This window comes from Elgaria multicarinata, chromosome 3 (assembly GCF_023053635.1).
Source record: "Elgaria multicarinata webbii isolate HBS135686 ecotype San Diego chromosome 3, rElgMul1.1.pri, whole genome shotgun sequence".
NCBI lineage: Eukaryota > Metazoa > Chordata > Lepidosauria > Squamata > Anguidae > Elgaria > Elgaria multicarinata.
In genome coordinates, this window is record NC_086173.1 from 8682947 (window position 1) to 8698986 (window position 16040).

The 16040-nt window shown below is 44.5% G+C and overlaps 1 protein-coding gene across 3 annotated transcripts in view; it reads left to right on the forward strand.

Annotated features, from left to right (window-relative positions):
- SPRYD3 (SPRY domain containing 3) overlaps window positions 1–16040 on the forward strand; it is a 61958-nt gene that overhangs the window by 1500 nt on the left and 44418 nt on the right. For 2 of the 3 annotated variants that reach the window (XM_063119217.1, XM_063119219.1), the window contains exons 2-6: window positions 978–1120; window positions 2525–2600; window positions 5696–5820; window positions 7009–7144; window positions 9030–9221. In XM_063119217.1, the coding sequence (XP_062975287.1) occupies window positions 978–1120; window positions 2525–2600; window positions 5696–5820; window positions 7009–7144; window positions 9030–9221 (672 nt within the window). Of the gene's footprint in view, window positions 1–973; window positions 1121–2524; window positions 2601–5695; window positions 5821–7008; window positions 7145–9029; window positions 9222–16040 lie in introns of all 3 variants that reach the window. The other variant, XM_063119218.1, reaches the window with a different exon arrangement.

A 16040-nucleotide genomic window follows, 5' to 3' on the forward strand; every position in this document is an offset into this window, starting at 1 on the left:
CAGAAAAAAGGCCTACAATTTGGAGCATGCTGGGAATTGTAGGACTTTTTCCGTCTAAACGCACATAGGATTGTGCCCTAAAGCTATTAAAAGGGTTAAAAAGAAGTTAAAGGAGTGTGCTAGTAATGCTGTGTTCAAATTCAGTCAAACACTGTTGAGGGCAAAATGGGACAACCCTGTTGGAAGGATGGGATACAGAAGTGTAAGATAAAATGGTGGGACCTTGACAAGGAGTGGTGGAATATTGAATGCGAATCTGGTATCTGTGAAATGCAAGATCTCTTTCTGTATGTGAGGAATTGTAAAATGAATGGCTAAGTTTTCCTCACCTACATTTTATTTTATTTATTTATTTTAGTATATTTATGCCCCACCTTTCTTCCATCATGAAAGTCAAGGCAGGGGACGGGGGTGGGCGGGTTGCCCAGTTGCTTCCCATCCAGCCACTGACCAGACCTAAAGCTGCTTAACATCAGCAAGGTGGCTGCATCTAGTGCTGTCAGAGCCATATTGTGGGATGTGCACTTGGCCTTTGATTTTGTAAAGCAGCATTAACATTGCTTGGTGCAGAATGAAGGAACAGTGGTTATTGATTTGCAGTAGTGACTGGAACAGCTGTTATATCAGTCTTCCCTAATCTGGTGCTCTCCAGACATGTTGGCTGGCAATGATGGATGTTGTAGTCCAATACATCTGCAGGGCACCAGGTTGGGGAAGGCTGTGTTGCATCGTAACTTTGGGGGCTGATTGTCTCTGGTGTCCTACTCTTGCTTTTCTAGTTCACTGTCCATATATATCTTGGAAGTTTCATAGCCAAATTGGGGGTGGGGGGGGAGTTGAACCTTGTTCTGTTGTATCGTGTTTTCTTGGTATTCCTACGGCACACTGACTGGGATCTCAGGGTTGTAGGATATCTTGTGACATTTGCTCAGTTCAATCTGGATTGCTTTCTAAACACGGCCTTCTCCCATAGGTAGATCCTTCCAGCCATAATGGATGATTTAAACCTGCACTACAGATTTCTGAACTGGAGGAGGAGAATTCGGGAGATCAGAGAGGTTCGAGCTGTCCGTTACCAAGAGAGGTTCAAACATATCCTTGTTGATGGAGACACATTAAGGTGATTTTTCATGCCGGGGAACCTGGATGTTTAAAGGGACATGAATGAAGGCCTCTGACAGAAGGATGCTTTTAGGATGCTTTTAATATGTTTTTAGGAAGTTTTAACAATGTATATTGTGTTTCAATTAATATTTTGTATTTTATGCTTGTTCTTCCCCACCTCGATCAGGATGGAGAGGCGGGTTAGAAATAAATTTATTATTAAAATGAGAAGCAAAGTGTGCTCGCTATTTATGTGAGAGATACTCCATCCTGGGAGTACTGTGAATCCCTCCTCCCTTTATTCTGTTGCATTTGCAGAGATACAGTAATACTCAAATTTGAACCTTGAGTGCTTTTAGAGCTCCTTTGTACTTTTTATAGAAAGAGGGATCAGACCTTATGTATATTATTTTAAATGTGGGAAGTGGAAGGGCAAATCTGTGAAATAATCTTGGGACTCCAAGACAGATGATATACTATAGCTTATTCTTAAATAATTAAAGAGTCAAATGATTTTATCTCCAGAGTAGCTATGCCAGCCTTTCCCCAGCTTGGCACATTTCAGATGTGTTGGAGTACAACTCCCATCTTCCCCTATCGTGATGTCCATGGGAGTTGTTAGTCCAACACATCTAGAGGGCATTGTTGGGGAAGATTGACATATACCAAAATAGCAATTTTAGACGAAATGGGATTTCCAGGGCGTTGAGTTGGACATGGGACATGCTAAGTAAGGAAAGCCCTTGTTATCTTCAATCAGTTCCTCCCTCCCTGCCCCATCTCCAGGCCTCTAGGGGTAGGGGCCCACAGACAGAGCCGAGGCTTCCATAGACCAGATAGGGAACCTCTGTAGGCCAGATTAGACCCATGGACTGGAATAGCCCTGTAGGCCAGAGGTTCACCATCCCTGTTCTAGGTCATGCCAACTTTATCATGCCAGAATATACTTCTGAGCCCAGACTGTTGTCTGAGCAATAGTGGCTGTCCAAAAAGACAGAAGTTTCCCATTCCTGATTTACATCATCTGTGATGAAGGAGATGATTGAGCCTCTTTTAGTCCATCAACTAGTTTCTTTCCCTTTAGTTGGTAAATAAGTTAGAGGTTGAGCCAAGTACTGGGGTGGTGACTTCCCTTTGCTGAGGGTCTCTGAAACACCCTAGTGCCTGGGTTATTTTATCTTGAAGCTGCCTCTGGCCATTTCAAGGCTATGAAAAGAATATTACAACAGCAGTGCACCTGGCAGAAGACAGGTGCAGCAGTTTAGGACTGGAGCATTAGTAATCCATTGCCAGCCATGTGTTCCCTCCACTGAGGCCTCCTATCCAGCCTTGCATTCTCTTCTTTGTCCTTTCTTTCATACAAACCTGTCACATTGTGTGGCTTGAGTAGCCGAGAACCTGACTTTGTGTCTTTCTACAGTTACCAGGGAAACTCTGGCGAAGTCGGCTGTTATGTTGCTCCTCGCCCGCTGACCAAAGACAACAATTATTTTGAGGTAACTTGCTTGGTTCTCTGTCAGCTAGAGCGGCAGTTCTCGAAATAGTAGCACCCTAAATATTCTTCTCATCACAAGCTATGTTTTTTTACTCATGCTTCTTTACTGTGTGTGTGTGTGGCCCTGATCTGGATTGAGGCCCCAATGCTCTGGGAAGGAGAGTTAAACTTTTCCCCACCACAGCCTCCTTTTCATCCTGAAATTCCATCCATCTGTGGGTGTGGTGGGGAGGGGGTTAAAAAAAGGGAAAATATCACTGGAGTCAACGGTTTAAAAATTTGGGTGTAATTGGGTGGGGAGGAAATGGGTGGGTGGGGTGGGAGGTTTAACATCACTCCTCCCGGAGCATCATGGCCCTGATCTGAATTGGAGCTGCATGTGCTTACACTACAGCAAAGAAACCTATCACACACAGCTCCGCTATTAGAAGAACGTCCCGTTTGGCCTTCTTAGTCCTGACATGGGAGTTAAATTTTGCACTGCACTTGCTACTGATACCTGGGCCGTGCTTCTTGATAACAGTTAGCAGGGGTCCTTTGACTTGGAGGTAGTCCTGGCTGATCTTTTGGAAGCCACTGGCCCCGTTCAGAACACACGCTAAACCATGCTGCTTAACCACAAAATGGTTAACGGAATGCATAATGCATTTCATTAACCATTTTGTGGTTAAGCAGCATGGTTTAGCGTGTGGTCTGATTGGAGCCACTGTCAAAATGATTTCACTCAACCCTCACTTGACTCGTGTCATGTTAAGGTATAATTTTCCTTGTTTTATTTATTTATTTATTGCCTTTATATACCGCCCCATAGCTGAAGCTCTCTGGGCGGTTTACAAAAGTTAAAAACAGTAAACATTAAAAACAAATATACAAAGTTTAAAAACATAAAAAGCATAAAACTAGCAGTATCCTTATAAAAACAGCTGTTCTGGGGTCCGTAAAAAACAAACAAACTCAGCTCATGTTGTTAAATGCTGTTAAATGCCTGGGAGAAGAAATGCCTGTTGGTTACATACAATGGGAAAACTGAAATTAAGAAGTTAAAGAGACAGAAGGGGAAATGTTGGGACTGACAAGCTGATAATGCTGGAGCTGGGCAAGGGGAGAGTCATCATTGAAGATACAAGTAACGTGAAGTAGTTTCTAGGCCAGGTCTTCATGGGTATGCAGAACCTGTGACCACCAAGCTGAATAGAGCATATCAGCTATGTATATTGGCCTGCTATGAGCCCAAGAAATCTTCCCTCTTTGCTGCTTGTCTGGAACTGTAAAGACAGGTTGTTGTCCTGGACTGGGTTACACAACGCAACACACCAACCCGCCCAGTGTGGGTTGTTACTGAATTGTGGGTTATTGGGTTGTTTGAATGCAGCACTTTTTCCACAGGATCGTTTATTATGTTGCCTGAACGCAACGCTTTTGCCGCAGGGTGGGTTATTGTGTTGTCTGAACGCAATGCATTTTCCACAGGGTGGCTTGTTAACCATGCAGTGCAACTTTTTAACCACCCTGAACAATGCAACACCAAGCCATGGGTTCTCGAGATGGCATGTTCGAGAAGAATAAACCGCACTGCATGGTTAACAAGTCATCCTGCGGAAAATGAGTTGAGACAACACGATAACCCATGTGTAAGCCTGTCCTAGGTAGGTCAAGACTCTGACCCGGTCTGTTCTAAGCTTCTAAATTCCACTGGAGTGTTGCATGGGGCCGGGGTGGGTGAATGGGCAGGCAGCAAACAAACCCGTCCTTGTTTATTTTATTTCTTTGTGTTATGCCCCGTCTGGACATCAAATGGTGCTGGTTGCCTTCCCCTTGCAACAACCCTGCAGTGTAGTTTGGTTATATCCATGGGTACATAAAGGGAAACTGTGACTCAGCGGGTAGGATTTGCCTTTGACAGTAAATGCAGGTTAAGAGGCTGGCCTTTGGATTTTGGTCTTATTCCTAGTCCACTGGGTCACTCTGCACTCAGCTGGAGGCTGATCTTGGTTTGCAGTTCCCATTTCCAGTCCGCCCCATGGGATATTCAACCTGGCGATTGGAACACCTATGACAGGGCCTTGTTGGGGCTCTGGGAGTAAACTGCATTGAGCAGGGGGTTGGACTCGACGGCCTTGTAGGCCCCTTCCAACTCTGCTATTCTATGATTCTATGAACTGTTGCTGCTGAAAGATTAGCAGCTTGGGGTGTGCTTGGGTTGTCTTCCTGTGACCCCAAGAGGGAACTCTGCAACAGTCAGTTGGAGGAAAGAGCTGTTGTAGATCTGCAGCTAATGGTGTTGGACTGCAACTCCCATCATTCCCAACTTGCATGGCCAATGGTTTCACATCCCTGCTGAAATACAAATAGCAAATTCAGTCGCCAAGTGTAGGTCATAACGCAAACATCTGGCTGGAATCCTGAATGGGAACACTTGACACTGCAACATTTTATTGCAGCTCCCACTTGTAATATTTAATTGGTCCATTCTGCATGTTCTCATTAGGGGTGGGTGAGTGGTAGTCCTGGGTGGTAGAGAAAAGTTGGACTTGTGAATTCAAATATTTCATAATAATCCTTATCTTCCCCCTACCTGGCACCCTCCAATGGTTTTAGCCCACAACTTCCATCATCCCCAGCTACCCAATGGTCATGGATGATTGGCATCTGCCAGGTGCCAAGTTGTGGAAGCCTGCTTTATATACTGCCTTGGAGAGTTTTAAAAAGTGCTTCATATGTTTTGTGTCAGTAATCCTTCAAACAATCCTTATGGTAGGTCAGTATTCTACCCATATAGCAGTTGTGGAAACTTGAGGTTGAGAGATCAGTAGCTTGCCAAAGGCCGCCTACTTCGTTCATGGCAGGGGTGACGTTTGCACTGGGGACACCTTGGCTCACAGTTCAGTCTCTTAATTGCTACTCCTATCTAGGCGGGACAAATAACATTTTTCTTCCATTATACAATATTATTTTCCTTGGCTTCTGCATAGCACAAGATTCCTAAAACGCACGCTTTGCTCCTTTTCATGCTGTGTAGGGCAACCAGCCCTCCCTCCTGGGTGGAGGTGCTACAGTTTTGTGTCTTGGTACATTCATTCCTCCATCTTGTTCCAGGTATCAATTGTGGACAGTGGCGTGAGGGGCACCATTGCGGTGGGACTGGTTCCTCAGTACTACAGCCTGGACCATCAGCCTGGATGGCTACCGGATTCAGTTGCCTACCATGCCGATGATGGCAAGTGAGTTAACAGCTTGCCTCGCGGAAGCTTCAGAGCCCTCCCACATGTGTCCTTTTCTCTAGATAGGTATAGGAAATAAGTGGGCCTGATAGCTATTAAAGAAATTTTGGTTAAGAAATAAATTTGCACGTGAATAGCAATGACTTCTGAGGTGGGAATCATACTTTGTCTGCTTTTAGGTTAATAGTTCCTAATCTTGATTCCCCAGATTTTGGATTATGACTTGCATCACCCTGCCGGCTGGGGATGGTGGGAGTTGTAATCTAACAAGATCTGTGGTGGTGGGGGCACGTGCCTGTGTGTGTATGCGAGAGAAGAGGGGCTGCCTTTTCTGGTGCAAGTTTGTGTGTTCAAAATAATAGGGTTTTTAATTTTTAAAATCTATCTTGTTCATTGAGCACCTATTTTGCAGCTCAAAATGCTTTTAATCCTTTCAGTTTACCACTGTAAACTGGCAGCCCTAGAAATAACTCACTGTTTGCTGTCATTAAGGAAATTATGTGTGTGTTTGGTTTTGGCGTGTGTGTGTGTGTGTGTGTGAGAGAGAGAGAGAGAAAGAGAGAGAGCAGCAGTTTTCCAGCACATGTATACACAGGGTAAATATACACATTTGCATTGTTCATTCATGATGGTGTACTCTTCCCCGCCCCTCCCTGTTAGATGTGAGGTTGGTGGAAATGACGGAGTAATGCTCTTCTGTAACTAGTCCCAAATTTGCTATCATCTGGGTAGCAAGCAAAGACCTTTTAAATCCTCCCTCAGGCTTTTAAACATAGCTAATTTTAAAGCTTTTGATTCATTTAAGATACAGGGAGTTCCATGGATTAGAATTTTATACTGGACTGTTTTACGTTTTTACTCTGATATGAGTGCATAAACACTGGATCCAGGGATCCAGGGAAGAGAAGGGCCGGGATTCAAGCCATGCCCTCTTACCAAGGAATGTCGACAAACAACACTTGCACCTTTTCTGGACTCTTCTGCTTTGGCGAGTGAATGAGTATGTCCTGCTATAAAAGCTTGAGCTGTGATTTTGCAAAACTCTGACCGTTCTTCTGTACGAACTTTTCCGTCACCCTCTTAGTTACGTCAGCATCATGCATCTTTATCAAGCCTGGGTGATACTAATTGGTTGATCTCCTGTAAAGAAACATTGATAAAGCTCTACTCATGTCTTTGCCTATCCAGACTTTACAACGGCCGAGCCAAAGGTCGACAGTTTGGGACAAAATGCAGCTCCGGCGATCGGATCGGCTGTGGGATTGAGCCAGTATCTTTTGAAGTCCAGACGGCACAGATATTTTTCACCAAAAATGGGAAGAGGGTGAGTCTTGAAGGTTCTCCATCAGATGTTAAAAGAGGAATTTTGCGAGGGAAAGATTTGAAGCAGAGGCAGGCAATGTGGTGCTTATGGCTACCAATGTGCCCTATTACATTCTTGGTGTCCCCCAAATTGTCCTACCCTCCCCACTTAAAACAACAACAACACATTTTCTTACTAGCAGGTAGAATTGCTGTGAAATAGGTTTCTATTCGTGCTGAAACCTGGCTTCAAAGGAGTTGTTTAGTGTGTTGGAGCTCAATGGATACTGTTTTATACTGTTGTTTTTATATTTTTTGATGGTTTTAAATGTTATATACTTTTTTAATGTCCACTGTTTTTAACTTTTGTAAACCGCCCAGAGAGCTTCGGCTATGGGACAGTATATGTTAATAAATAAATAAATAAATAAATAAATACCCTACCTATGCCTTAGACACAGTCTTTGTGGCAGGTCACTTGGCCTTTGCCACACTTCCCATGGCAGGCATGTTGTGGTGATACCCAGAACAGTTTCTTGTCCGGGAGAGATCCACCAACTTAATAGTCTTTCTGAATTTAAAAAAGCTATAAAGACGGATCTCTTCTGGCAGGCCTTTCCAATCGAATTTTAAAATGTCTTAAAAGATTTTAGGATTTTAATAATGTCTTGGTTTTAGGTTTTTAGTCAGTTTTATGTATTTTATATTTTTGTATTCAGTGTGGTTCCCTGCCTCGATCCAGAGGGAGAGGTGTGTAAGAAATTATAAATATTGTTATTGCTGCCGAATATGCACATGCCCCAAAAGCTACACCTGGAGCAGACTCTAGGAGTTTTTAAAATAAATTCATAAATTGGGAATTGCATGGTGCTATATTAGCAGCTAGGACAACTACCATTTTGATTCGTAGCTCCTCCATAGGTCCAGTCCATTGCACATAATTTTTATTGATACAGAAACAAAGACCAAAACCACAACAGCTCTGCTTGGTGGAGTGTGTGTGTGTGTGTATGTGTCTGTTGCCTTTTTAGGCACCTTCAGACTCTGAAAGCACATAATGCAGTAACTTTGCTGAAGCTAAGTGAGATTGGTTCCGGTCAGGGCCTTGATGGGATGACTGCCCGGGAAAGCTTGAATATGCTGCCTTGAGTCCCAGGGAAGAAAAGTGGGGCAAAAACGAAAGAAGGAAAATGATGTATTCCCCACCCCACCCAGAGAGCCAATGGCTTCCCTCAGGCGGCCCATTGAATTCATGGCTGAGATGAGATTTTACTCAGGGATCTCCTGGCTCACGCTCTTGGATCTATTTTACAAAAAATTAAGCAGAATGCATTTGCCCACCTGCCATAGCTCAGTGGCAGAACCCCTGCTTTTTGCATCCAGAAAGTCCCAAGTTCAGTCCAGGCAGGGTGAAGAAAAAATCCTGCCTAAAACCCTGGAGGGATGCTACCAGTCAGTGTGGACAGTGCTGGGCCAGGTGGACCATGGGTCTGACTCGCCATGAGGCAGCTTCCTATGTTCCTAGAGGTGATAAAATTCTGGATTGTACCAATTAGGATTGCATTTCCTAATGCTTCCGCACTTAAAACAACCCCCTACCTGTATGTAGGAAACTGAACACTTCAGGGAAAGATCTACATGATACCTTTTGCCCCATTTTGCTAGTTTTCTGAATGCAGGGTGGTTGTTGTTTTTATTTTAAAAATTGAATTAAAAATATAATCTCCCCCTCCACCTGCAGCCTGAAGTGGTACAGGCCAAGGACTCTGCCAACTCACTCTGCCACTTCATTCTTTTCTTTTTTTAATTCGTAGAAAGGCTTTTAGCTGGTACACCACACTGGCGTGCTTAGCAGAACAGACGCAGCACCTATGTATAACGGAGCGCTTGGCTGCTTCTTCCCGCAGGTAGGCTCGACGATAATGCCGCTCTCTCCCGAGGGGCTCTTCCCAGCCGTGGGGATGCACTCGCTGGGGGAAGAGGTCCGTCTCCATCTCCACGCGGAGCTGGGCAACGAGGAGGAGGACGACAGCGTCATGATGGTGGACAGCTACGAGGACGAATGGGGCCGACTCCACGACGTGAAAGTCTGCGGCACAGTGAGTGAGCATCTCTTGGAAGGGTGAAGAGTGCCGGTTGGGGCATCTCCGTTTTTGGGGGGAGGCTTTGATTAATAAAGACGTACCCAGAGGGCGGCTACATGTGCCCCGAAGTAGCAATCCAGGAGAACGTTGCAGAGTATCCTTTCCTGTGAATAAGTTACTGTTCTCTCTGAAAGAGAACTTGGATGGTGAACTGACTATTTGTTTGGAAACAAAACTTGCAGATTGAGAAATAAATCCTTAAATCTCCAAAAACTGCCTAGCCTGGAACATCCAGGATGTATGAATTAAGAAGGTGTCAGGTGGGGAGGTGGGAGAAGGGAGGGAAGGAGAAGGAATTGGCCTCCGTGCTTAAATCCCTAACAGCTTATAGTACATATCCTGCCTGGGGTGGGTGGGGTTGCTTTGTATGCCATGAGGTTAAAAACTCCCCTCCTTGCACTACACAGAGATGTTTCAGGCGGCAGGAAAGGAGAAAGGACACCTTTTTCCTTTCTTTATCTCCAGAATGTGTCTCTCTGCTTCATATATGGCAATAAAATGCTCAAGTTCAGAGCTGTCAGCTAGCCCACCCAGTGCTATATAGCACAGCAGGGGAAGGTGTCAGGTGAGGTGGGTGGGAGAAAAGGTGGTGGGGGGGGTCCTCTTTCCTCCCTGCCCCCAGCCTGAATAGCAGGGCAAAGCTCCTGTTCCAGACTGGCTGAAGCCCAGAACCAGAGAACTTGTCTTAGGGTGGGGATATCTTGCAATGTTTTTGTGGCAGGTCCCGCTTGTTAGCCCTAATAGCTAAGAATGGAATCTTTGTGCTTATCCTTGAATATTGGATGTTGTGGGTGAACAGGGGATGCTGTCACTGCTTATGGGATTTCTGGTATCGGACACATCATTCTAGGTGGTCTTACTTGGTATGTCCTCAGTCAGGGGTGTCAAACTTAAAGGCCTCGAAGCAACTTTTCTGTTGTTTAATATGTGATTCCATGAAGTCTGTGTGGCTATCCCTGCTCCTATAAATTCTCTGTGGCTCACCTTCCCTGTGAGGCGGAGCGATGGTGTGGTTGCTGATATATTGGCGGCTTCGCAGGATGAGGAACAGATGATGAGGGCTGGTGTAGCCTGAAGTTCAACATAACCAGGACAAGGAAATGGTGGCTGTTTGTATGTGTGATGGTACAGAACAGAAGGAGGCTGGCAGACTACGGGCTTTCATGGATTTAGTGTCAGATCTTGAGTTTCCTCCCCTGCTCCTGTCTTTGTCTTCAAAGTGGACTCTTGAGCTCACTGGAAGTCCAAAGTGGAACTGGTTGGGCCTGGAGCTGTCTCCTCACATCGAGGCAGTAGCTAAATCCTGTCGTTTCTTCCTGTATAATATTGCCAGGATTCGACCATTTTTGTCTGTCTCTTCTGCCAAGACTCTCGTTCACGCACTGGTTATCTCTCGGTTGGACTACTGCAACCTTCTTCTCTCTGGCCTTCCTTCGTCTCACATCAGTCCGCTGGTCTCTGTCCACCACTCTGCCGCTAAGATCATCTTGGCCCGCCGCTCTGACCATGTCACTCCACTTCTGAAATCTCTTCATTGGCTTCCAATTCACTCCAGAATCCAACATAAACTTCTCCTGCTGACCTTCAAAGCTCTTCACGGTCTAGCTCCTGCCTATCTCTCCTCTCTCATCTCACACTATTGCCCCGCTCGTGCTCTCCGCTCCTCTGATGCTATGCTTCTCGCCTGCCCAAGGACCTCCACTTCCCTTACTCGGCTTCGTCCTTTTTCTTCTGCTGCCCCTTACGCCTGGAACGCTCTTCCAGAACACTTGAGAACTACAAACTCAATCACTGCTTTTAAAACTCAGCTAAAAACTTTTCTTTTCCCTATAGCCTTCAAATATTGAGTTTGTTCGGACTCTATACTGTTAGCTTCACCCCACCCGGTGCCTGTTTACACTTCCCTCTGCCTGTTTGCATTCTCCTTCCCTCTTTATTGTTTACTACAACTTATTAGATTGTAAGCCTATGCGGCAGGGTCTTGCTATTTACTGTGTTATCTGTACAGCACCATGTACATTGATGGTGCTATATAAATAAATAAATAAATAAATAATAATAATAATAATAATAATAATAATAATAATAATAAGTTAGAAGGGGACTATAAGGCCATTGAATCCAACCCCCCCTCAATGTTATACTCTTCCCTCCTTCAGAGCAACATCAAACAGAGTGGCTTAGCAGCTGGGCGGCTGGGCAACGCCCCTTTAGGGTCCCTGACTAAGTCCATGGGTTGCCAGCTGCTGATCCCTGTACTGGCTCTTCCTGCTCTCCTTTAAAAGCCATTTTCTCTCTCCTGTAGTCTGAAATTGATGCTTGGCAGCATGTGAAGAGAATCTGCTGAAATCCCAATGGGGGTAGGCAGAGTGCACCAGTTTTTCCCTTCCTCTGGGGTGGTGGGTGGGGTAGAAAATGAGAAGTGACATAATCCTGGGCTGCTTGTGATGGTGGTGGTGAGGTCCAGCTAGTGAGATTTGGTGAAGCTGGGAGTAGAGACCCCACAGGCTCACTCTCCTCTTCATATAGTCTGGGTCCGACTCATTTTGGGAGCCCTGTCTCCCCCCCCCCCCAAATTCTTCACACCGCATTCTTTCCCTTAGTTCTTTGGTGTGACTTGCTATTCGGTGCTTCCAGGCATAAAACCTGTGATAAGTCATGGAGGTCTCCTCGTGGAATCTGCGATAAGTTGCAGATGCATTTATTTGTCATTACTACTGCTGCAAAGTGAGGCTTGGAGAAAGATGCTGCATGATTGTTAATCCTCCCCTCTCAGCTAACGTTACTTGTCCCATTACTCTTTCCCAGAATTTTCCATCAAAGAACAACAAAAAGGCTCAGTTTTCACTGTGGTGATAAACCTGCCCCTGGACTATGCCCCTTCAGACTGTGGGTCTGAAGTTGAATGCTCCTCTCTACATTTAAAATAAAAATAAAAATCCTTGTGTGTAGAAAACTAGCATGTCGGGGAAAGATGCTAGCTTTTTATGTTTTATTTTATTGTTTTTGCATGGAGGAGCACTAAATCTGTTACAATTGAGGCACACATTTACCAGTTCAGTGAGAACTAGGCTAAAATAATCCTGTAGCATTTGCCTCTGGGTAGTCTGAATATACCCAGGGTGAAAGAGTGGCCTCAGATACAATCATGAGTTCTGTTTTTTTTTAAAATGTTTACTTAGTAATCTGACGCCTCTGATCAATTACTACCCTGTTATGCAGTGTAATGGGATGTCTTGGACTTTAATTAGGGAGACCCACGTTTGAATTCCCACTTAGCCTTGAAACTTGACTGAGTCAGTCCTGTTCATTCTTTCAGCCTAACCGATCTGTCAGGCTTGTTGGGAGGATAAAAGTGTGGGAGGGTGGTGGAGGATCACGTACATCACTCTGAGCCTCTTGAGGAGATAAGAATAAGAAATTTACTGGCACACATGTAGGTGGGGTCTTCACCAAACGTGAAACTCCATGTCACTTATGGGATATTGGCATAGTTATGTGCACTCTGGCTTAAAAATAAATTCTTCACATGAACAATTCAAATTCTGCACCAAAGGAAGCTAACTTTTGCAACTGGTGCAGTGTATGCAAATTGTGCATGTCTGCATGATTTTACTATTTTGGAAATGCTTCTGGTTTTTATAGTCATAATAACATAAGAAGAGCCCTGCTGGATCAGACCAAGGGTCCATCTAGTCCAGTGTTCTGTTCAGGCAATGGCCAACCAGCTGCTGACCAGGAACCCAGAAGCAGGACATGGGTGCAACAGCACTCTCCTGCCCATGTTTCCCAGCAACTGGTGTACATCATCATAATGCTTCTGATTCTGGAGGTAGCAAATAGCCTTTAGGACTATTAGCCATTGATAGCCCTTCTACTCCAGGAATTTGTCCCATCCCCTTTTAAAGCCATCCAGAGTGGCTTTAAATCTCACAATGCATCTTGTGGAATTGAATTCCATAGTTTTAACTATGTGCTGTGCGGAGGGGTACTTCCTTGTTTCTGTCCTGACTGTCCCACCAATCAGCTTCATGAGATGACCCCAGGTTCGAGTATTATGAGAGAGGGGAAAAATGTCTCCTTCTCTACACCATGCATACTTTTCTAGACCTTCTGAAGAAGGGGAAGGAGCTCACAGATCATTGATGCTTCATCCACTGGGGAAACGATTAAACTTTCTCCATCTGGCACCTGAGAGACTAGCAGATAAAGTCCACATACTTTCAGGTAGATATTTACAGCTGTAATGCCTAGAAATGAGCATTAAAAAAAGAGAGCTGAGTCCAACAGTATGCATTCCCTTGCTTTTCCCACCTTCCCATGGAATGGTGGCATAGATGTGGTCTTGGACATTGTTGGTTGGAAGAGGAGAGGTTTTTGTGAACCGCCTAGAGAGCTCCGGTATAGAAATGTAATAAATAAATAAATAATAAATAGCAGAAGTGCAGAAGCCCTCCAGTCCCCCAATGTTTCAGACCCACTGTTATTGCATTGAGAGCTTTCTTCCTACTACTAACCCCATGAGAGCCTTATGGGCCTCTTAGAGAGCAAAAACTGCTGGAATTCTCAGCAGTTGAATACAGTAACTCTCTCCTGGAAGCCGGCTTCTGTGTTTCATGGTGGTGTAGAAAGCCAGCATCCCCCCCCCCCCCAGTGTTCCTTGCATGGATGTCAGTGTTGGCCATTGTCACTCTGGCCTTGAACCATCTGGGCCAGATGTTCATGCTTCTTCATTTGTGAAAACATCCAGTGACAGAGACTCGCTGATCTTGCATGCTAAAGTTGCCCTGTTGCTTGACACTGCCATGGTTAAGAGTACACAGCTTGGAGTTGGGACGGAAAGGAACGTTCAAAATGTTAAGGTTGTTCTCATTTTGTCCTCCCCGCAGCAGCCGTAAGGGAGCCATTTGGCACCCATCCTCATTAGCAGCCCGATGTGTATCGACAAACCTTGCAGTCTTCTCCACATTAAGAACACCAAGTTCTTTTGACCTTTCTTGAGAGGGTCACGTTCTTGTCCTTGGGGATAATAAGTTGGGATTCTGGAGCTGGTGGGTAATGTGCATTTCCTCGTTTTAAGAAACAACGTTCCATTAAACCGATTTCAGAAAGTGATGTCTTGGCATATATTGAACTTGTGTTTAGAGAAATAGGCATATCAAAACTGCAGAATGAATGAAAACTTTGCAAGCCATAATACTGGACTCAGCAAGGTTCTGCCGGCATCTCATAATAGGGTGACCCTATTGACCGTGGTGGGTTTCGCCTTGTCGGCTTCCAACGTTCAAGCCAATTTTACACTTCCTCAGTAGTATGGCAAAGAAATATTTGTTTCGTTGTAATCTTTGTTTTTGTCGTTGTAACAATTGACTGATTCAGGGGGAAATCATCAAATAAAATTCAACAAAATAATGAGAAACACGAAAAAGAGCTCCCTTATCCCCAGCAGGGAATGTGTTAATAAAATGTAACGCAGAGTCAATTAAATAAGGAGAGCCCATAAACTAGGCAATGTGAAAATTCCTATGCATTTCTAACTTAGTCATAGATAACATTTAGATCCCCATATGGAAAGAATATTTTTTTAAAAAAGCAGTCCTTAGGAGAAATTGATGTATGAACTTACGCAGTAAGTTTATGCATAATGGCAAAATCCCAATGTTTGGAAAGTCTTTTCCGTCCCTGTGCAATGCAATGTTTCGTGTAAATACCATCTGCATAATTTCTTATGAGTCAGAAATGGAATATTGAATGGATGACGGAAATAACACAAGGCACAATCTGAGAAACCTTTGCTATCTTGTGGAGTGATGTTTGGGAAACCAAGTATTATTCAATACATCTGCAGGTTTCTACACTTTTTGTTTATGTGTGACAGTTTCCAAACTGAGGGCTGTGTGATCCCCGCACTGGGCGGGGTTCATACGTTATGCTAAACCACCTTGTTGATAAGCTATGGTGGTTTGGTTGTTCGTGGAACAACCTATGATATGCCTAACAGACAATTCGGCTGTCCCTGGTTGTTTCCCTCTCCTTTCCTCTCAATCCTCCAGCCAGCTCTGGCATGTATCCCAGGGGACTTTGTAAAAACTGTCTTGTCTTCCCCTCCCCGCTCTGATCGCTAGCCATTTTTTGGTCCTCAGCTTTTTTTTTCAGTGCCTCAAAAATGCACAGCCACTGTGGCTCCAATTGCTTCCCCATTTTGCTCCCCCATCATTTTTATTTTAAATTTTTCAGTGCCCCAAAAATGTGCAATTGGGGTGACTTTTAAAAAACTATTATCATGTTTTTTCACTGGTGTGCAAGTACACACTTACAGCTGTCAGATATATGTGGTCTTGCCTGGTCGATTTCCATGTCTGTTTCAGCTGTGAAAGGGAACAATGAAGGGAAGTAAGTAACATACAAGGAAATACAAGACAGGGTTGCATAAGCTAATTTGTGCACAGTTGCGAAGGACCAGGGGAGAAATAATACTAAGGGAAGGAGGGACCTGATACCACAATTCAGAACCAGCAAAAGAAAGGTGGGGTGCGGGGAGGAGAAGATGTAGGTGCATCAAATAAGGCAGAACAATATCTCCCCCTTGCCAATGTGATCCTCTCGATTTTTTGTCTTTTCAGTGTCCCCATGTTTTCAACATTCCCCCTGAGTCTCCAGCTGCTCTGGAAAGGGAAGATCTTAACCTGATAATTCCAAAGTGCTGTTTCGGCACTTTGGAAGGGCAGTCATGGGTGACATCGTGAAAATTGAGCAGTGCAATTTTATTTGCCA